This window comes from Littorina saxatilis, unplaced genomic scaffold, assembly GCF_037325665.1.
Source record: "Littorina saxatilis isolate snail1 unplaced genomic scaffold, US_GU_Lsax_2.0 scaffold_415, whole genome shotgun sequence".
Taxonomy (NCBI): Eukaryota; Metazoa; Mollusca; class Gastropoda; order Littorinimorpha; family Littorinidae; genus Littorina; species Littorina saxatilis.
The window spans coordinates 23,769-47,352 of record NW_027129299.1 but is presented as its reverse complement, the minus strand read 5'-3'; the positions used below and the strand labels follow the sequence as shown (position 1 = coordinate 47,352).

Below are 23,584 nucleotides of genomic sequence, written 5' to 3'. Positions count from 1 at the left end.
CGCAAGATGATGTGCTACTAAGAATATGTTTAAAGTTCGTGTGCGAGTTGGTCATTAGAGTTACACAGCTTAACTTATATTGTCTGTTAACGCCAGCATTCAGGACTGTGCGGCTTTGTGAGCAAATACTGTGAACGCATCTATTATTATTGCAAATCGGTTTGTTCCATGTGAAATATCTCACAAAACCCTACAAAATGACATGTTACATGACCATATTTGGGTTTTTTACAAGAATTTTAACTTTTCCGGTAATGCTGTGACGTCATAACCGTCCAAATGACCCACTTGCGTAACCCGCAGCAACCTCCTTTTTAACTATAATGTTTATGTGCCTATTTTCGACCTTTTCATAAAGAAAACAAGACTTTTGCAATTTTGTCCAACCTTCCCTTTTTTCAGACATAACTTTATGTGCCTAATTGTGTGTCAGTGTTGGGTGGGGAAGGGAGAGGGAGAAGGAGAGAGAGAGAGAGAGAAACGAACGAACGAACGAACGAACCAACTTTATTTTTCGAGGGTAATGGAGTAGATACAGCAAAGATCTTTTTTCATCCAGCCCTCGCCCAAGAGGGAATTAACTAAGCAGTGCATAATATTAAAGCAGAAGAAGAGAAAGGGAGAATGTACGTTCTGGCTCACCGATTCCGACAGACCCTAAATATTAACGCAAAATAGGCTTCTGGACTAAACTTTTACTAAAATGAAACATGCGACAAAATCAGAAAAATACTGCATAAATCCATACAAAAAAAATACAGTAAAGTAAGGTTGTTTTGAACCAATGCCGGGTCTGTCGGAATCAGTAACCCAGAACGTACATTCTCCCTTTCTCTTATACAACATTCTTAAGCTCAATACGCTCTCTCATTTACAAACTTTACTTCATATGTTCTTTCACTGTTAGAATTATATCTGATACATGCAATGTGACTGTCTAAACGAATAGTTAACTCTTTACAAGTGATTCTATTTTTACTTTTTCTTCCCGTCCTATTTGAATCCCCTTTTTTAAAAACTGCTTTTTCAGATCTTCTATATCGAGTGGCTTGTTATATTCAGCTCGTGTTTTTGTTTGAATACTTGCTTTCTTACTTTTGTAGTCATCAAAGTCTGTTTGTATCTGTTTGAATTCTTCGTCAGAAACTTTTGAATCTTCAAGTGCTTTACTGATAGACAGTTTTAGGCTAGACAATTTTGATGATGCAAGAGTGGAAATGGATTCGTGTTTTTCAAGCTTTTTCACAATTTTTTTCATTATAGCTGATGCTATAAATGATAAACCACCAACTGCTGCTGCCACACCACCTAGGATTAGAGAAACTGGAGTCCCTACTCCGGTAGCTAACAGAATTGTTCCCGTTACACCTGCAGCTGATGCAAGGATAGTAGAACCAGTGCTGGCATTAGAAAGGCTGTTGTAAGTTGTTGAGTACTTACGTCTAGCGCGAGAATATTTTTCTAATTCATCTTCTAGTTGTTTTTCGTATATTACTAATGTGTGCCAGTCTGAATTGTTGACTTTCTGCTGCACTTTCATCAATATTAGGATAAAGCTTCACACTGCTAGTCATCTTTTTAATGCAAAATATAAAATATTTATCTTAATTCTCACTGGCCAGTGTTTCTGCTAAGCTTTGAAGCTGTTCATTGCTTAACACCTTATCTGTATAGTAGAAAGCAATCAAATCAAGATAAGTAAGATTAATACTTCTTATTTCTGTTAAATTATTTATATCTGCGTTAACAACAACATTTTGGTTTGACGTCTGTTTTTTTATTGTGTTAGAATCCTTTTGAACAGCAATAAATACTCTGACTTCTTCAACATTTAATGGTCTCCAGTTGAGATTTATTCCTCTCATTAGAACAGTGTTTGTGGTTTCTTCCCTTTTCCTGACAACTATATCAAATATCATAGTTGCATTCTGCCCTATTGGAAGCTTGGGTATAAAATCGACAATGGTGTCAGCGTCCTTTTCAACACTTTGTTTTCTGTGAATGAGATAGTTGTTCTTATGGAAAGGTTTAACTGCAACTTCTCCCCTGCTGTTAATCGCAGGAACAAGGCTAACAATTAGTGGTTTAGCATTGATTGACTTACGGAATGTGTCGTCTTTTCCAACAAGAGTGTATGGACTCACAAATTCAAACTTCATTTCCCAGTCAATCTTTTTGATAACAGGACTAAGTACCCATTTTTTATTCTGATGTTTCCACATGTAGAATGTGTCATCGACAATTGGATCAGGTACATTAACATCACGGATTTGACCTAGTTTGAGGAATCTTGGTTTCTTTTCATCGTCGATTTCCTTTCTCTTGTAATAACCAGTGTCTGTAAACTCGAATGCATACACTGCACCAACTTCAGCATTGCTCTCAAAGTCGATAGCGTCTGCTAAATCTTTCAACTCTATAGTTGAACATGCAACAGGATAAGCTATTGTAGGTCCACTCGACATTTTAATACTCAATATTTTATGGAACTATTTCCAATGTAATGTTAAACAAACAATCAACTGGTTGTCCACTTTGATTTTTCAGATCAATGTGTAGGAATTCATGACACCCTTCCTCCAAGTCCTTGAACTGAAGTGTCTTAAATGTTGGCACGTGCATTTTACAAAAAGAGGCATCACTCGGTGGAAGAATCCTAAGCAGATCAGAACGCTGATCATTAAACAGATTATAGGATGTGTTAAGCTCTCTCATGTGAACAAACAGTACACTGTTAACATCCATGTCAATGGGACGTGTTCCCTTGTATAAATTTGTAATTCCAAGCATATCAAGGAGTTTGGTTGGAAACTCAACGTTTACTTCTCTAGTTTTGGGCATAGTAAGAGTAGCAATGAGACTTGCATGATTTAAACTCGCTGTAATACCTACTGGAGCAAACAATTCTTTCTCTAAAGTGCAGAAGTCATAGTAACCATCTTCTACAGAATGTGTTTTACCATTAATTCTAACCCAGTTGTTAGCCTTTTTTTTACTGATATTATACCAAGTAACCTTGTACATAATTTCATGCAGTGCAACTTTCATTCCTCCATTTTGATTGTTGATAGGGTTTGCAAGTTTAACTGGCACACTAGTCTTCACATTTGTTAGTGTGATAAACATTTTTTATTCAACAACAAAAATGAGTCAGTATAAATTCAACAAAGACGTTAAATACAAAACTGGACCATATTACAATCCAAAGACTATTTCTTTCCATGAGTTGGACTTTGCTGTAACAGAAACACAATCCATTCGCGTTAAAGTGCCTGACCCATTCCATTCTTACCTAAATCCCCCAATCAAAAATGATAGTGTTCCAAAGATGTGGAACTCTCACCCAATTCAGTTCTATCAGAATCAGTTAAACTTTGCAATATTCTGTGCAACCACAGGATGTGGAGTGTCCTATGCAGACCACATGAATAATTCAAACTTACTGACAAAGTGTGTGTACACATTTCACGTTTACTATCAGTGCAGGAGAATCTTGTCTGAACTTCAGGCACCAATGCCGCATGAAAAGAGCTGGAACCCATTCAACAATAGGATAAACATGAAAGTGTATGAGCGTCTCTGCAATGAATTCAATATAGATTTTAAGACCGACTTTAGGCAAAAGCAAGACAAAAACCATGGCATGGGAACACTATATTTATGGGGTGTCCACAGGAGGTATAATTTTGATTACTGGCCAGGTCATACATCTTTTTCTTCAAATGTGCAGGTACAGTTAGGATCAATAGAACAAGAGCACCACAATGCATGGACTACTTTTATATTAGACACCGGCAAAGGTTTCACTGGATCAGGTGTTGAAAGGATCAATGAATCTATCCGAACATATGCGTGGTGCTTGCTAGGCTCGCAGGCACAGACACGATCAAACATAATGAGAACAAGCACAGGGTTTGGTGCACAGAAACAGTTGTTATCAAATTTAGAAGATGTCATAAACTCTGCAGTTGATCTGCCTTCCAGCATCAAAAGGTATCAAGACTCTCTCCGTTATGCAAGATCAAAAGTTGACTTTGCTGTTGGTAACGGCCTTTACATGTTACCTTCTGATCTCCAGCTGCAGATTGGAACAATAACAAATTATAACAATGAAATCATTATTGCTAGTGACACCCAGCCGCTTGGAAAGGGTGAAGAACTGAATTCAGAAATCAGAACGATGCTACAGCCATATCACAATGAACAGAAACAAAGCGTGACAAGTGAAGATCACGCTGCAGGTGAAGATCATTCTGTCACTAGTGATGATCAAGCTGTTAGTATTAGTGATGATCATGAATCGCAGAAGACTGCTCTAGTAATTGGTGGAGTGGGTGTAGGCTTACTTTTGCTTTATTCTCGTTAGCAGAACACCTGCAATTAAAACTATTAGAGTCCAGAGATGTTCAGCCATGAAACCAACAACTTTACCTGCAAAAGATAACAGCCAGCTAACAATTGAACCAATGATTCCTGGAAGTGCATCCAAAGCTTTTGCTGCTAGTTTCTTTAATAGTTCTGCAATGTGTTTGAGTTGTTTCTTTACCCATCCCGGATCAGATGGAGATGAAGGTGAAGGTGAAGGTGGAGGTGTGACAGTGCCACCTGTGAGTGTTAACACTAATGTGCTTATTGCAAATCCTAACGCAGTTAATATACTAGCTATTGTGATTCCCTGCTCTCTGAAAAGCGTTCTAATTCTTTCAGCAAGAGTTGTGTCTTCGTAAAGGATTCTTTGAATTGTATTTTTTATTCTGCTGACCTGTGTTCTCAGTTGTTCTCTATTGTTACTTAGAACTTCTAACCTTATGGCTTTCTCCTCCTGCAAATCTTTTAAACGCTTAGAAATTCTGTTTTTTACTTCTTGTTCTAGGTTCAAATCATCAGCATCAGCAAGTTTTTGTTTCTCTTTGTTTATATCTTCATCCAGCTGACCTAGTTTTGACAGATTATTTGCTATTTCACCTCTGATGGTTTGTAGTGATTGATTAAGGGCTTCTATTTCTCTCATAGGTAATAGTTCATGTGGAGTCTTCAGTGAAGTTTCCTCAGAAAAAGAAGTCTCTATCTCTTGTATAAGTTGATCAGCCTCATCTGCAAGTTTATTAAGATCTTGCAATGGAACAGATTCTATTTGAGTAGCAGTTGGTAGTCCTAGTTCTGCTTGTTGAAGTAAGGAAACAACATGGGAAGATGATGACCGTGTGCTAGGCACAATATCTAATTGCCTAAGTCTATTAGCAGTAAGTTTTTGTTTTAGTGAAACTTTTGATAGAAACTTAGCAGGATTAGATTTATATGTAAGTTGGACTTTTTCTCCTTTATCGCTAGTTGTATATAAATGATTTGCTTCCATTTTGAACTGGTTTGGATCTAAAACATCAGGTTCTTCTCCTAAACTTTTGTAGAAATCTCTAACTTTACCTTCCAGAAGTTCATGTCGTGCCACCTCATAATGCAGTGAATGATGGTAGGGAACCAAAGGGATTGCTTCGCTCATGTCGTCCGCTGGCTCAAATAAATCTTCAAATCCACCTTCTGCCATTTGTAACTTATTTTTTATTTTGAAAATAAAAAAAGATGGCACAATCGTTCGGTTCTGTTCTTGATCCTTACAGAAGGCTGAAAGAACCTCTCGGGGTAAAAGGAATAAGGCAAACAGTTATAGTCACAAATAATCCTTCTACTATTGATCAGAATGAAATACTTACTGTTAGGTTTCCTAATCTAGGTAAGAACGATGTTATTGTACCAGGCACTGTAAGACTATCATTCAAATTAGAATTAGAATCTGGCTCAGATGCAAATAGGACTTTGGCTTATAATGTAGGAAGAGCAATTGTGAGGAAGATTACTGTCAAACTGGAAGGGCGGGAAGTGATGTCATTGAATAATGCAGATGTATTTTTAGTTTATGCAGATAATTGGTTGACTGACAATGAAAAGAAAAACAGAGTGTTTCAAGGGATTCAGTCAGACAATGGGATAAAAGTTAGAATAGGAGCAGGAGATAAAGCTGACAACAAAAAAGATAACGCTGTCAATGTTGCTTTTGGAAACAAATTTTGTATTCCACTTGACTTTGAACTCATAAATTCACATCCTCCCTTCTATCAAGGAGCATTGCGTGACAGGCTGTCATACGACCTGACTTTCAATAGTTATGATCGTGTTATGCTTTCACAAGACCCGGAAGCAAAGTATAAGGTGTCTGGAATTTCTTTAGAGTTTGATGTTGTAAACCATCCTGAACTGGCTAGACTTATAGAAAATCAGTACAGTTCTAAGCTGCCTATCTATTATGAAAGAGTGTTGAATCACAGTACACTTTCAAAAAGCCAGGCTGATCCAATCTGGAACATTAACTTGAATACACCAGCTAGGTCAATGAAGGGAATACTTATGTTGTTTGAGGAACCAAAAGATTCATATGAAAGGCAAATAGAAAAGTTTTACAATCCACTAATCAATAGAGTATATTGCACAATTGAAGGGCAGCCAAACCAAATATTTGCATCTGGCATGCTGCCATACCAACACTATGATGAAGCAAGAAAGTACTTTACTGGAGGAAGATTGAAAGACCCAACATCTGATCTTGTGGCTAAAGATCTACATTTACACGGTGTTGGCGTAGAAGATTTCTTAACAAATAAATATGCGTTATGGCTGGATCTCAGAACAACTGACGACAACAAACTGCATGGAAGTGGAAGGCGAATTGAAAACGGATCAGAAGGAATCACAATACAAATTGAAAAGGAAGTAGGGAGTAGTAGTAAATCAGTTAAGATCTACGTGTTTGTTGTGTCAGATGCGCAGTTAAACATCTCTGAAAGCAGATTACAGGATATTGTTTATTGAACGTGTTAAAATGAAGTATCTAGATTTTCTTCCAAAAGATCCACACTGTTCTTTGATTTGTGGGGCAACAGGTTGCGGCAAAACAAGATATGTTTTGGATTTATTACAGACTGTTTACATAAATCACTTTGAACACATAGTCATATTCTGTCCAACCATAAAGCATAACAGAACATACAAGGAGAGAAAATTCATATGGTCTGATCAAAATATATTTATTGTAAATCCTTCTGATCGTCTAAATGTTTGCTTGGAGCATTATTTCGATCTTTTTCAGAACACGCCAACACTGTTTATTATTGATGACTGTGCAGCAGAACGTGACATTGTTAGAAAGAAAAGTGCACTAGCAAAGCTTGCATTCAGTGGACGACATGCATTAATATCAGTTTGGATATTAACACAAAAATACAATGCAGTTCTGAAAGACTTTAGAGAGCAACTCAAAACAATAACATTGTTCTATTCAAAGGACCGTGACAGTTTTGAAGAGTGCCTTCGAGAAAATGATGTCATTGAAAACAAACAGGAGAGAGAAAGAATAAAGAATAATCTGAAATCTTCTAAGCACTCGAAACTGGTTTTAAAAACTGATCAACCAGTTCAGTATGTATGTTTGTAGAAATCCTTGCTAAGTTCTTACCAAGTTCTTACTCAAGTTCTTACTCAAGTTTTTACTCAAGTTCTTACTCAAGTTTTTACTAAGTTCTTGTCAAGTTCTTACTCAAGTTCTTGTTAAGTTCCTACCTAAGTTCTTGTTAAGATCTTACTCAAGTTCCTACCTAAGTTCTTGTTAAGTTCCTACCTAAGTTCTTACTCAAGTTTAATTACTAGATTTTAATTTTATTCTGCATCAAAATAAAATGAACTGTGATGAATTGCTGATGCAGACTGCTACAGATATTGAAATCTGTGACAGTAGGACTATACCTGATAAAAAAGAAAGATTGTATTCACTTGCTGTTTGTGGAAAAACAAAACACTACCTTGGGCAGCAGTTAACTGTGGAAGAAGTACAACATCTTTCCTCAGAAGATATAGAAAAGTATCATGGACGGTATGAATCAGTGCTTGGTTCTAAGATGGTTAGAAGTATTGGACAGACTGTTATAGGTTTGTACACAAAGATTTTTGGACATTTTACACCTCTCGACTCGGAGGAAGACTTAACACATGATCTAACTCATGACCCTGTTGTTTCCAAGTCCCTCGAATCTCTTGCCTGTGACCTGTATTATCGATTTGGTGCTTTATTAGTACCATTTGTTGCTGGATTAATTACTTTCAAACACATTAATTTTCAGAATAAAAAAGATGACAGATCAGTTGAAGCAGACAGTGGAGCAGACGAAAATACCAGAAGTGAACACAGTGACAAAGAAACCTGGTAGAGTAGAAGCAGGAAAAAAACTAGCCGAATGGAACAGACAAAAAAAGTTAAATCAAAAGGCAAAGCAGAACATTATGTCTGAAGTTGAGCAGACACCAAACATTCCTGAAGTGACTAAGGTCACACAAACTGATCAAGAATTAAAATCTTCATTTCTATCATACAGAAAAGTAGCTGTAGCAGCTGTTGTTGGAGGAGGTGGATACTTGCTTTACAAACTTTGGCAAGGCAAATATAAAGTGTCAGAAACACCAAAATCAGAAACACCAAAACCAGAAACACCAAAACCAACAAACAAAGCAGTACAAACAATAAAAAAGCCCACAGTAGTACCTGCAGTGGATTCATTTCATATGGAATAATTTTAATATTTTAATTTTGATAACATAAAAATGAGTTCTGAAAAGACAATAGTTAATCTAGTTTATCACGCTGCAGTGATTGGAGGCTTGAGTGTAGGTTACACAATGCTGGGTAAAAGTCTCCTCAGAATGAAACCAGCCGACTTGGGAAAGTTAGACTTCGAAGACGGTGCTAAACTAATTGGTGTTGTGACAGCTTCCTTTGCAACAAAAGACTTCCTGGTGAAGCAAGGAATTATTCCAGAAAATATAAACATGTAAGACAATAAAATGGCTAGCTTGGTTATGATGGTGGGAGGTGCGATTGTAAATGCGCTTGCATTTTCTGGCAGCAACTATTTGTTTTCTAAACTGCAAAATGGTGAAGAGAGGGAAAGGCACAACAAAGCCATGGAACAACTGGCGAAAGCACAGGATGAATACGAGAAGAAACGAATTGCGCAGTTAGACTTTATGAATGATAAACTCAGGCAGCAAGGACATGCAAACAAAACCTTTGCCAATGTTGATGCAGCCATTCAAGAATACTATCTTGTAACTGGAAAGAAAATGAAGACAAGTGCTCCTCCAAAACTGGGTGACTTTTATCAGCCTTCAGAAGAGCAGAAGGTGGGCGAGATTGTTTTCATTGTTATTGGTATGGCTGTTGTTTACTTTATTGCGCGTGCTGTCAAATCTTAATATTCTGTCATTTAAAAAACCATGAGTGATGCTTTGTTATCTAAAATATATTATTCCCCAAAAGGATACTGGAAAGGAAGAACTGCTATTGACAAGCTCAGTGACGCAGCAGGTGTTTCTCAAGATATAGCAAAGAAATGGTTGTCAAAGCAGGCAGTTTGGCAGATCTATTTACCTGCACCAAGAAAAATTACACGACCACACTTTGTTAACATTAAACCGAATGACACTCATCAAATAGACCTGCTGTATTTACCGCATGACACAGTCAGAAGGAAGAAATATAAGTATGCACTGACTGTAGTTGATGTTGCAACAAGATACAAAGATGCTGAACCGTTGACAGAGAAAAGTGCTATAGCTACAGCTGTTGCCCTGCAAGAAATTTACAGACGTGGACCACTAAAGTATCCCAGAATGATTCAGTGCGATGATGGTAAGGAGTTTAAAGGAGCTGTCAACCAGCTTCTGTTAAAACATCATGTTACAGTGAAGAGAGGTATTCCAGGAAACCACAGGTCACAGGCTATTGTTGAGAGCTTTAACAAACAGTTGGCAGAAAAACTGTTTTCATATCAGTACCATCAGGAATTTTTGGACACAGAAAGTAAATTGCGTAACACTGAATGGGTCAAAAGATTACCATCAGTACTTAGAGCAATGAATCTGGAGGTATTTAAAGCTACAGGGTTAAGACCAGTTGATGCAATCAAACAGAAAACAATACCTGTTGCTCCAAAGTCAACAACACCAGTGGCATTACTACCTTTCAATCAGAAAGTCAGATATTTATATGCACCCGGTGAAGCTGAGGGTGACAGCAGGAAGCGTGCAACGGATCCAATCTGGAGTATTGACATTCATGAAATCAAGAGAGTAGTAGAGACAAATCCACCTATATATTACTTGAGAGAACCAGCACCGCAAAGAGCCTTTGTAAAAGAGGAATTACAATTAGTTCCACGTGGTACAAATGTTAAATGATTTTTTATTTCAGATTTTATAGTGTTAACAAAAATGGAAGCTCTGAGAAAGAATTCTAAGCAACTTCATTTTTTTAATTTATATTTTTATTTTGAGTTATAAAATCAAACTCACAGCGATGGAAGACTCTGTATTAGAATCTTTATCGGCAGTATTTGACACCGTTGAATTACAAGTAACGGATCCTCAAAATGTGCAGTCCAGTGTGCAAGACGCCATTGAACAAATTCCAAACAATTTGTTGATTGAACCTCCAGTAAAAGTGCAGATAGTCAGTTTAATAAAATACAAAACAGTCAGTGATGAGGTGCTAGAAGTTCATGTTTCAACCAGACAACTAGCACTTAATTCTATGGCAGAATTGAATGGAAACTGGGCAGATGAAATGATGAAACGGTTTGAGCAAGCTGCAGAGGATGCAAAGATGAAAGGATCCGGATGGTCAGAAGGTGAAATTCTAAAAATAGAATTGAAGCTAAGTAAATTTGCCCCCATCAGAGGTAGAAGTTACATACCTTTACCTCCTGCTCTTGTCAAAAAACGTGCTGTGCTGAACATAAAGAATGATGATGACAAATGTTTTATGTGGTGTGTTCTGGCAAGACTGTACAGTGTAAAGAAAAATGCAGAAAGAGTGTCTAACTATCATGCATACAGAAATAAACTAAACTTTACTGGTATTGAATTTCCTGTCAGCATTACAAGCATTGACAAATTTGAACAGCAAAACAAACCCATCACCGTAAATGTTTACACGTGGGATGAGGAAGATGAACTGAAACCAGTCAGAATATCAAAGAACTCACCAACGATTGGTGATTGTGATACTAACCATGTTGACATGTTACTAATGACTGATGGTGTAAAATATCATTACACTTTGATTCGTACAATGAGTAGACTGATGGCGAGCACAAGCAATCACAATAGTAAACAAGACTTTTGTAGGCGATGTCTCTTGCGTATTCCATCAATTCATGCAGCACTTATACACAAGCAACATTGTAAGAGCGTTGATGATGCGGTTGTGAAGTTAACAACACCGCCGCCAGACAGCAAAGTGTATTTTAAGAATGTATGCAAACTACAGAAAAATCCTTATGTTGTTTATGCTGACTTTGAATCTATCATTGTGCCATATGAAGGACCTTTACCAAAAGACCTACCTAAAACAGTAACTCTAAGTAATCATCAAGTCTGTTCATATGCATTTATTGTTGTTAGTTCAGATGGTAAACATTCTAAACCGCAATTGTACAGAGGACCTAATGCAGCAAAGAACTTCTTACAGCAAATGAACCAAGTGCGAAATGACTGCTCCAAACAACTGAATCTTTCAGACATTGTTATGAAACCTGAAGACCAAGAACAGTTTAACTCTACCACACAGTGTTGGATATGCGAACAAAGTCTAACACCAAACACAGACAATCCAATAGTAAGAGATCATGATCATGTAAGTGGGCAGTTCCGAGGAGCAGCACACAGCAAATGTAATCTACAATTAAAGTTTGATCCTAAGACTTGGAAGCTTCCAATCTTCTTCCATAACTTGCGCGGTTATGATTCACATCTGATCATGCAGGCAGTAACTGATGAATACAAAGCAAGATGCATTGCGCAGTCTTCAGAAAAGTACATGGCCTTTACTCTGAATAGTTTACACTTCTACGATTCTGCTCAACATCTGATGGGAACACTTGAGTCTTTATCTTCATCACTAACTGCTTTCCCAATCACATGTAAGTACTTTGACAGTGACTTAGTTAGAAAGGGAGTCTATCCATATGAATACATGGATTCGTGGGAGAGGTTTGATGAAGATGAGTTACCACCAAAGGATGCTTACTTCTCACGGCTGAAGGGTAAAGGTATAAGTGACGAAGACTATGAACACGCTAAGACTGCATGGAATAAATTAGGATGTAATACAATGGGTGATTATCATGATCAATATTTGTTGGCTGATGTTTGTTTACTTGCAGATATATTTGAGAATTACAGAAGAACATGTATGAAGCACTACAATCTAGATCCTTCACATTACATATCTGCACCAGGCATGAGCTGGGATGCATTTCTTAGATTTACAGGAGTAAAGATTGACTTGCTATCAGATCTACCTACACTTCAGATGATTGAAAATGGACTACGTGGAGGAATCAGTATGGCTTCACACAATTACTGCAAAGCCAACAACAAATACTTGGACGACTTTGATCCTATGAAACCTTCTAATTACATCATGTATCTAGATGCAAACAATTTGTATGGTTGGGCAATGTGTCAGACGCTTCCACTTCGGAACTTTAAGATCTATTCAGGACCATTTTCACAATGTGTTGTGCTGGCAATATTAAAAGCAGGCCCAGACAGTCGAAAGGGATGGATACTAGAAGTTGACTTAGACTATCCACTATCACTTCATGATCTACATAATGATTATCCTTTAGCGGCTGAGAGGTTAAAAGTAAACCCAAGAGAACCTCCAAAGCTGGTGCCCAATCTGTTTCACAAAAAGAAGTATGTGTGTCACTACAGACTGTTACAGTTTTACATTAGACATGGATTAATTTTGAAGGCTGTTCATCGTATAATTTTATTTGATCAAGAACAGTTTATGAAACCTTACATCATGAAAAACACAGAACTGAGAACCAAAGCCGCTGATGCATCAGAGAAAGACTTTTTTAAACTGATGAACAACAGTTGCTTTGGTAAGACAATGGAAAACCCACACAAGAGAAAGGATGTTAGACTTGTTACAAGAGAAAATGAGGCCATCAAGCTGACATCCAAACCACAGTATCAAGACTTTAAATACTTTCATGAACAGCTGTATGGTATCTTAATGAAAAAACTTGTAGTCAAGCTTGACAAACCAGTATTCATAGGCTTTACTGTGCTAGAGTTGTCAAAACTGTTGATGCTTGAGTTTTTGTATGATTATTTGAAACCAAGATATCCCAAATCGAGAGTACTTTACACAGACACAGATTCATTCTTACTTGACATTCCAGCGGATGACATTTACAAAGATCTAGAAGCTGAAAGTCCTGCAGTAAAAGGAAAAGATTCTTTTTATGACACTTGCGACTACCCTAAAGAATCACCATTGCACTCAAATGTTAACAAGAAGGTTATTGGAAAGATGAAAGATGAAATGAATGGGAAGATAATTAAGGAGTATGTTGGATTGCGTGCAAAGATGTACAGTGTTGCAAGTGAGAAAGGGGTGGTTAAAAAAGCAAAGGGTGTAAGCAAACAGGTTGTAAAGTCGAGCATATCGCATGATAACTACAAGGAAGCACTGTTTCAGAAGCGAGTGTTTCACCATGACAACCCTAAGATCAGTTCCGCGCTTCATCAGATCAACACAACTATTGTAAACAAGAAATCTTTAGATGCTAATGACACAAAGCGCGTTTATTCATCACCAGAATATTCTTATGCAATTGGGCACTGGAGAATAAACGCGGCTTCAAATAGTCCGAGTGTGTAATAAGAATTTTTGTCAATCGGGAAAACCCGCTATGACAGCTTTGTTTTGACTGCAGCGGGGGAGAGGAAGTTGCTTGCGTTTGGGAAGTGTTTGTGTGAAAGGGGGAGTGGGCTTTGTTGAGTTTCAAAGCAGCCACCAAGTACACTTGTCAAAGCTTGAATCAATAAACAAGTCATTTGCATAAAGTGCACTCGGCGGCCGCCTGAAAAGGCAGCCTTTAGAAGTTGTTTGACGGGTTGGAAGAAACATCAATAGCAGGCAATACAAAGACCTGGCGCTCCAGCCTGGAGCGCTCTGCTCAACCGTGACTGACTTCTCACAACTGAGTGTAGTGACGGGTTGGAAGAAACATCAATAGCAGGCAATACAAAGACCTGGCGCTCCAGCCTGGAGCGCTCTGCTCAACCGTGACTGACTTCTCACAACTGAGTGTTTTCTACCTGAGAGGATCGTGTTTGGAGTTGTAGTGGTTCTTGCATGGGAGAAGTCCAATATTTTCTGATCTCCTCATTACTTTCAAACATTGTCTTCAAATCTTTTCTCAGAGAGTAGATTTCAATGAAAGACAGACCAACTGTAGAAAACCTGCTAAAGTATGGTTTCAGCAAACGAGCAATCTCTCTCAGTTTGCGTGAATAAGCTGGTGAGATGCCAATGTTTGCCTGCAACCACTCTTCCCACTTGTTTTTGTGAATTCCTCGTTCCTTTTCTTCCTGAAAGAATTTGAAAGATGCATCCAGAAGAGAACCATACTGAAGGTTAAAACACATACTGGTGGCCTCCTGTCTTTGAATCTGCCTGTATCCTTCCTTCAGCTTTTCAATAGCAGCATCTGATGACCCTATTTTCTCTGAGGAAAAAAAGAAAACTTCTTTCCTAACTGTCTTACTCACATCAACCTCTTTTGACTGCAAGTATTGATGGAGTTCTTCTGGTGACATAACCTTTCGTTTTTTCACCTGCTCCCCATACAGAGATGTCAGTTTTCTTTTTGGTTGGGAGAGAAATCTAGGTAGTTTCCTACTTTCTGATGGCCCTTCTCTTTTCATTCTATTCAATACATCAACATAATTATTATGATGAAATATATGCTCCTCAATGATGCCAAGTTGTTCTACACTCCATCTGCTTTGTTGATCCATATCTTGAGGAAGAAGTTCTCTCTCTAATTCTTCAGAAATGCTATCTTGACTCTCACAGAAAACACAACTGCACGGTGGGCGACTACGGAATGAAATGGCAAAATCACCAGGCTATGTTACAATCAATACCAAGTGTTGGGCGGACGTGACGTAACTGTTGCTATCACATGATTTAATCTTGTCTTGCCATTGGAGGAATCAGTATAGAAGACAAGCTTGCTGTTTGTTTTTACCAGATCAATACGGTAGTTATGGCTAGCCGACCGACGGGCAGATTGGATCAATACGCACGCTGGCTGCAACTAGTTAATATTTCAATGGAAACTAAATTTAGCGTTGCACAGAGAGAAAGGGGGAATGTACGTTCTGGGTTACTGATTCCGACAGACCCGGCATTGGTTCAAAACAACCTTACTTTACTGTATTTTTTTTTTGTATGGATTTATGCAGTATTTTTCTGATTTTGTCGCATGTTTCATTTTAGTAAAAGTTTAGTCCAGAAGCCTATTTTGCGTTAATATTTAGGGTCTGTCGGAATCGGTGAGCCAGAACGTACATTCTCCCTTTCTCTGAAGAAGAAGCAAAGCAAAAACATAAAAACATGGTTATTAAATCAGACAAAGAGAGAAAAAGAAAAAAATGTTCATAGCATACATGCCAACATGGTCATTGGTAATGGTATACATTAAAACACACAGAGAGAGAGAGAGAGAGAGAGAGAGAGAGAGAGAGAGAGAGAGAGAGAGGCACGAATACACTGGCACACCGTATACACATTATGTCTGCATCGACCTCCAATTTCACATACACACACGCGCATGCACGCACTCACGCACGCAGACACAAAGATAAACACACGGAGGTCCTCCCCGATACTGTCTGCGTGTGTGTCGGGGGGTGGGGTGGGGTGGGGGGGGGGGGGTAGAATTGACTACGGGATGGTGATTGTCAACTGGTGGTACAACTTGGCACGGGGAGACAGAACAACAAATTCTCAGTTTACGAGAATATCATAAGTAATTGCAAATAAATGCATTTTTCTCTTCCTTCACAATTGTTGGTGTTTTAATTGTTGTTGTTTTTAATATTATGATGTAGACCGCATCAGTCCTAGAGAAGGAGGGGAAATAGGGAGAGCGCGCACACACACACGGCAAATAAACACAAACACAACATTCCCCAATCCCCACCTCCTGGCTCCGCACGGACACATCCTAACCCCCCCCCCCCCCTACACACACACACCTACCCCCACATCCCCGTTCTCAACCCCCCACCCCCGCAAACACACAACCGCGCTCTCACCGTCACAACCGCAATTATGTATGTGTATATATATCACTCGGGTGCACGACCGAAGCGAGGCCTGGAACGGAACACAGGGGAGGGGGAGCGATCGGGATGGTGGGCAGTTTGTCGGCTTTTCTGGGTCACATCATAGTGTATGCAGGGATGGTGTGACTCTGTTGCAGGAACGGGGTCATGTACGCGCAGGTTGTTCAGTGCGCCCGGGTCATTGATAGTGGGTCACAGGCTGTTGTTTTCTCATGTCTATTTCTCTCTCTTATATTTTTGAATAACCTTTTTCTTTTGAGTGTATGTTAGTTTATTTGTGTCCTGTCTGGGTTTTTGTTCTTCTTGGGTGTTAGTCTGTCCAGGGCCATGTCCATCTGTCTGTCTCGGTGTCAGTCGGCCCGGCCCGGCTGCTCTGGCTGTGTATGTGTGTGTGCCGGTGTGTGTGTGTGTGTGTGTGTGTGCACGGTGTGTGTGTGTGTGCGTGTGCATGTGTGTGTGTGTGTGTGTCAGTGTATGCCGGCGTGTATGTGCGTTTCTGTGTGCGTAGGCGCCGTGTGTGTGTATATTTGTGTGTGGTCAGACTAAACTTTTAATTTGATATCGAAAGAAAAAGTGTGACAAATTTGCTGGTTGATTCAAGGCCACGAAAACTGTAAATGATGATTTGGGTATTTTGAGCTCTCCTTAAAAAAAAAAAAATTAAAAAAAAAGTATTTCGAATAACAAACAAAACTCGAATACCAGAAAAATAATATTGCTACAAAATGGGAGACCGGGAAAATGGGTCAGGCCATAGACCGACAATGGTGCAGGTAAAGGGTCGAACACATTAGCATCAAAATAAGAGCAACCCATCAGTGAGGAAAGTTAAATTGATTTCAATGCACTCAGTGATATGGACCTGGATCGATTTCACTGAGACTCTTTGTAGGTGTGTCTCATTTGTGTCATGGTAATCATCGATATGGTTCAAGGAAGTTCAGGGAAAGGTCAGTGATGGAAAGGACAGAGCTCTCAGGTCGCATTTATCATCGATCATAAAGTTTTGAATAACAAACAGCACAGAAACATTTCTGATAAAACGGCAAATGTTTTTGAATGCGTCAAGGGTGCGCGCATACACGCACGCGGGCACGCACACAAACACACACACGCACTCACAGATACACGCATTCACAGATACACACACACACACACACATATATATATATATATACACACACACACACACACACGGGTACACGCACATACATACATACACATATACACGCACACACACAACACACATACAGCACACACCATATGCATACAGCACACACACGCACACACACACATACATACATACATACATACATACCCATACAATCACTAACTGACACAAAGTGCACATACATGAACACACCGTGCACACACACACACACAAACACACAACTTGAACAGCGTGCACGTGCACAAATGCACACAGGCACCCCGGACGCTGGGGGGGGGGGGGGGGGGGGGGGGAGGAAATATTACAATAATTCACAGGTCTACACAGTTAGACAGCTCGTTTGCTGTAATCGTGTGCGCCTATTACACCTCTAATAGATGTTGTCAGTAAACTCGAACAAATGTCTGACTTTGCAGCAACAACATTAGCAGTACCGTATCACATGATGACGTTTAATTAGTCTATTTAATCCATCATGGCTAACACTAATTGTTTTGTTTTGCAGTGTCAGCAGAAAAGAAATTAAAGGGGGACGTCTGCAGAAAATGACAAATTGAAACATTTTAAAGCCAGCGTGCGTGTGATTTTATTTAATTGGGAGTTCACTGATGACATACGCATCCTGGCTGTAATTAAGACGTGGAATATACGACTTCATCTTGCATCATGTTCTGAAGAAAGGTTTGTCTGAGGCATCATTGTTTTGTCACAATCGCACACCTGTGTATTTTCATGTCTGCTCGGTCAAAATACACTTCACCAGTCTAAAAGTGACACTTCGAAGTAGTAGTAGTAGTAGTAGTACATGATTGTAGTATTAGTAGTGGTTATGTAGTAGTCGTAAGTGAAACGCAGCTGCAGCTACAGCTGCTGATTTTGTTGTTGTTGGAAAGATTATTCGTGAAAATAATTATATTCATGCGGGTTTTCATTTACTTTATTCATGCGTTGTTTTTGTTGTCCATTTTGTTTTTGGCTGCAAACTTTTACTACCCATCACTTGAAAAACCCATTAAGATTGTCTTTGATTTTTGTTTTTGTTAAGGCTACTTGCATTGAATTATTCTTCAAAGAAAAGCATACTCTCATTATTCTTTAAAGATAAGCATACTCATTAATCATACGTTGATAGCAAGCAAACAGGTAAAAATGTTGCGTCCAATGCAGTGTAGTGACTTTATTTATTCTTCAATAGATTGTTCTTTCGTCACATAGCAAACAGTCTTGTTCCTTGGTAATCTGTTTCCTGTTCAGAATAAACCCAAAGCGAGAACGACACCGAACAACTGAAACTTTCAGTGTGTGTGTGTGTGTGTGTGTGTGTGTGTGTGTGTGTGTGCGTGTGTGTGTGTGTGTGTGTGTGTGTGTGTGTGTGTGAGAGAGAGAGATAGAAAGAGAGAGAGAGAGATAGAGAGAGAGAGACACTGACACTGACACAGTTTAATTGAATATGGGCCTACAGCCCCTTTCAATGGGGGGGGGGGGGGTACACATGAATCACAGGAAAAAATAGAAAACATGATATTGAAACGTATGCAAAATACACAGTGGATTGTTCCAAGCTTTCCTCTATCTATAATCTTGCACATCAATGCTGCCTAATATATACATACAACCGAACAATAACTACAGCAACAACAAAACCTTCAGCGACAATTAATCCTCATTATTATTTAACATTGACAATCTTAACTGAAATGCAAAAAACAAAAACTTTGCTAAATCTACAATTGTTTCTGTGTCTTGTTTTTTAAACATTGTAATCATACTGCCCAACTGATCACCAACACTTAAAAACTGTGCTAAATACTTTATTCTTAGCTCACAATATGTTTGGCATTCAAACAAAAAATGGATTTCGGTCTCTAATTTATCTTCACAAAAGGGGCAACACTTGTTTTCTGTTGAATTTTGGAAGCGATATCTGTGGATATTAATCTGTGAAACGCCCATTCTAAATTGAGCGATGACATTTCTGTGTGTGTGTGTGTGTGTGTGTGTGTGTGTGTGTGTGAGAGAGAGAGATAGAGAGAAAGAGTGTGTGTGTGTGTGTGCGTGTGTGTATGTGAGTGGTATGTTCAGTGTGTGTTTGTTTGTGTGTGCGCGCGCGCGCGCGCGCGTGTGTATGTGTGTGTGTGTGAGTGGTGTGTTTGTGTGTGTGAGAGTGTGTTTGTGTGTGTCTCTGTGCGTGTCTGTGTGTGTGATTGCACGTCATGTATGTGTGTGTGTGTGTGTGTGTGTGTGTGTAGAGACGTGTGTAGGGGTGGTGTTGCCCGTGCGCGCGCGTAAGTGTGTACCGACGTGTAGACGTGCGTGTGCCGTGTGTGTGTGTGTGAGATTTTCCTATGTATATTCGTAACTTGCATTCGAAAGATTTGTCAACAATACCCAAAAAGAAATTCTTTTTAACTCTGACTGACATTATCAGTCCAATTTATCACCAACATAGACATCTTTGAATGACGGCTAAAACAAAAAACATACAAACAAGATACAAAAAACAAAACAAAAACACCTTCACTCAACTCTAACCTATATTTTATACAGACTACTAAATAAAATAATAAAAGAGTCCAATTTCTCACCGACAAATAACCTCTTTTAATTACTCCAAAACTTCTTCACCTTTAAGTACTTTGATGTGAGTCACGGGGAAAAGCCCTAACTGTCACGACCCTTGCTCAACGCTCAAAATTCATCACTGTCGTCAGAGAGAAGCTGCAAGCACCAGGGTGTATTCTACAAGGGACTGGGCTAGAATTCATCAACAGCCTCTTGTCACTTTACACTCGTTCCCCTGGGAAATGGGCCGCATCGGGTCGCCCAGTAACCTACATTTGAGCAATGAAATATGGCACAGCTTTGTCCTTGGAGTGAGCGAGGGCTTTGGGGTTCAGTGAAAGGGGAGGTTGAGGTGGGGGATCATACTGCTATGGAGGTTGCGAGAAAAACGACCGCGTGCTCAGTACGGAATCGACATGAAGATGACATCGTTTGATGCGTCTCAGACTGCCAGTGTGATATCGCATTAAGGGTCCGAGTTGACAGAAAGCGGGTCCATTTCCAGTAGGTGCACTTCCGGTCCTGTCGGTGTTTTTCCTGTATACATTGTTTCTTAAAGGCGAGATATACTTGCGGCTAGCCGCTCGCTGAGCTTGGAAGCGAGATTGTATCTTAAACGGTTTGATTGCTAGCTACGCAAGAATTAAACACCATTGGTTGATAAAGAGAAGGTCGTCTGCACTGGTCGGTAAACAGCCATGAACAGCCAATCGCATAGGACACGAGATTGAGTGTGATCAGTTTTCCTACAGGAACTGCACCCGGGAGCATTCCTTGTATACCGAAAAAAACACTACAGGAAATGCAACCATTTTTGGTCGTCTTAGACCCCTTCTGCCCTAAGATCCCGTTCAATCCGTCTCCCGGGCAAACGTTCCCAATATGGGGAGCAAAACGGGTGGTACATCTCGTTTCCGCACTGAGTTTCATAGTCCCCGTAACCTCTATAATATTTCAGGTGACAACGGGAATGACATACAAACATGATAATAAAAGAACAATCATGTGTAAGCTGTTTTTGTTTTGTTTTGTTTTTTTACGAGTGTGAAATAAAGGAAGGGTAAACGAGGAAGAGGAATGGCAAAGAATAATAGGAGTAAGTGGAAAGAACGAGGAAGGTTAAGAGTTTTACAAAGCGTGACAGATACAATTTGGACTTACATTCACACATGAACACACAAGAACATTTCATCATTTTCTGCTATTTTTTGGTTGCTTTCCCCGCCATCTACGAGGGTTTATGTAAAATCATTTTTTGTAGAAATTTCCTTCAGTTACTGCAAAAAAGGTATTACATGCTTTTTTGGGCGTTTTTGATTTCTTTCTTGTGGAGAAGAAAAAGATGGCAGTGCGGAGAAGAGGTGAAGGGATAAGAGGACTATAAGGAAGAAAAAGAGGCAGGCTAAGATCCTATCAGAAGCTGTTATTGTTACTGACACTATTGTCTGAAGATTGTACAGTATATTGTTTTGTGAGTATTGTGAGAGAGAGAAAAAAGAGAAGAAGAAAAAGATCCTATGTAGTGCAGGGCTCCTCATCGACACTCTACCTAGGGGGTCCCGGGACCCCAAATTTTAATTTTTAGAGGGTCAAAGGACCCCTTCAACGCAACTTTAGAGGGTCAAAGGACCCCTTCAACGCAACTTTAGAGGGTAAAAGGACCCCTTCAACGCAACTTTAGAGGGTCAAAGGACCCCTTCAACGCAACTTTAGAGGGTCAAAGGACCCCTTCAACGCAACTTTAGAGGGTCAAAGGACCCCTTCAACGCAACTTTAGAGGGTCAAAGGACCCCTTCAACGCAACTTTAGAGGGTCAAAGGACCCCTTCAACGCAACTTTAGAGGTCAAAGGACCCCTTCAACGCAACTTTAGAGGGTCAAAGGACCCCTTCAACGCAACTTTAGAGGTCAAAGGACCCCTTCAACGCAACTTTAGAGGGTCAAAGGACCCTTTCAACGCAACTTTAGAGGGTTCCAAGACCAGAAGGACTTTTGAAAGTCTTGCGAGACCTTATTTGTCATATAATTTGGCGTGGATACAGATCTGGTAGAACGTTTCTCGTCTTAGAAATCTAGCCAAGGGTGCATTCTTGTCTATTCTCGTGTGAAAGTAGTAGACGATTACAGTCTTAAATAAGCATGATAATGCAAATTAAGTTCGTTCCTGGACCCGCTCTTTTCAGGTTTAGTGCGTCACGGGACCCTTTCAAGAATTTCTAGTACGTTTTTTCGGCTTTTAGTGCGTATAGGACGCAGGGACTCACAGTTTGGGGAGCCGGGCCCTGCTGAGAGAAAGCAGTAGGTCGCTGAGGATGAAGACGGGAGGACTGAGGACGAGGAAGAGGAGGAGAAAGACGAGGAGGAAGTGAAGGAAGACAAGGAAGAGGAGGAGTACGAGGAAGACGGGGAGGAGGAAACGGAGGAGGAGAAAGAGGAGGAGGAGGAAGAGGAGGCAGACGGGGAGGAGGAAGATGAGAAATGGATCAGCTCGTTACTCCCCCGGCTCGTTACTCGATCCCCCTTAGGGTTAGGGTTAGTAACAAGCCGGGGGAGTAACGCGGAGCCGGGGGAGTAACGATACAGGGGAGTAACGAGATGCTCCCATGAGAAAGAGGAGGAAGAAGAAGAAGAGGAGGAGGAGGAAGAAGAGACTGAAGGAGGAGGAGGAAGATTGTAATGAAACATAAAACAGGCTTACACACTACAATGGAAACTAGACAGCAAACGAGCGGGTAAGGCTTGTTTTCACAACTGATGACACGTCAGTAGCACTTTGTTTGTCTGTTTTTGCACACAATAAAACCTGATTGCCAGCCGGTTTGGACGAGCGTAGCAACACACAAACAATGCCACAACGTTACAGGAGAACAATTAACATTCTTTGGCACTTCAAATACTTTCATAGTTTGAAGGACAAATCAAAAACTCAACAATAACAGTTTTTCTATTCCTAATTTTGAAACGTTAGCAGCCTATCTATTTCGGATTTTATCGAGAAACAAATCAAAGAATAAACCCACCACCCCTCAATCTCAGCGTGTTTTTGCGCGTGATCGTTTTGACCTTGCGAGTTGTCTTGACCACGTGTTGTGCTTTTCTCTCCAGAAAAAAACGATGGAAATAGAATGCACGTGTTTGGTTTTTTTGAAAAACTACGCCATAGGCGCTCGTTTATTTTGTTAAATCAAATAAAGCACGCCTGTTATCAGTGCTACCGTCTTCCATGTTTTTCAACTATGTCAATAATTATTTCCTTGCCTCAGCACACCATGGGATCAACAGACCAACGTTGGCTATCCTCCGGCGATAGCCCCACGGAATTGACGTCACATACTAAAATAAGAGTGAACATTTTTAGATTCATTCATGTTGACATCGTACTTCACATGAGACTAAATCGGGAGATCGCCTCACAGGTATTTTTGGTTAATCATTGTTTTGCAATAAAGAAACGCACGCACGCACGCACGCACGCACGCACCCACACCCACACACACATGGGAAATGGTCAGGGATACGTGTCTCGATTGGGATAAGGTCACATAGCGAGGTAATGACTGGGATAGGTCATGATTGGAATAAGGTCACGGTT

General features: G+C 39.8%; 1 protein-coding gene across 1 annotated transcript in view; it reads left to right on the top strand.

Annotated features, from left to right (window-relative positions):
- LOC138957559 (acidic leucine-rich nuclear phosphoprotein 32 family member E-like) overlaps positions 1-23,316 on the top strand; it is a 38,997-nt gene extending 15,681 nt beyond the window's left edge. Inside the window, exons 3-4 of the mRNA XM_070328657.1 lie at positions 22,295-22,518; positions 23,256-23,316. Coding sequence (XP_070184758.1) covers positions 22,295-22,518; positions 23,256-23,316 — 285 coding nt within the window. The remainder of the gene's footprint in view (positions 1-22,294; positions 22,519-23,255) is intronic.
- The last annotated feature ends 268 nt before the right edge of the window (positions 23,317-23,584 follow it).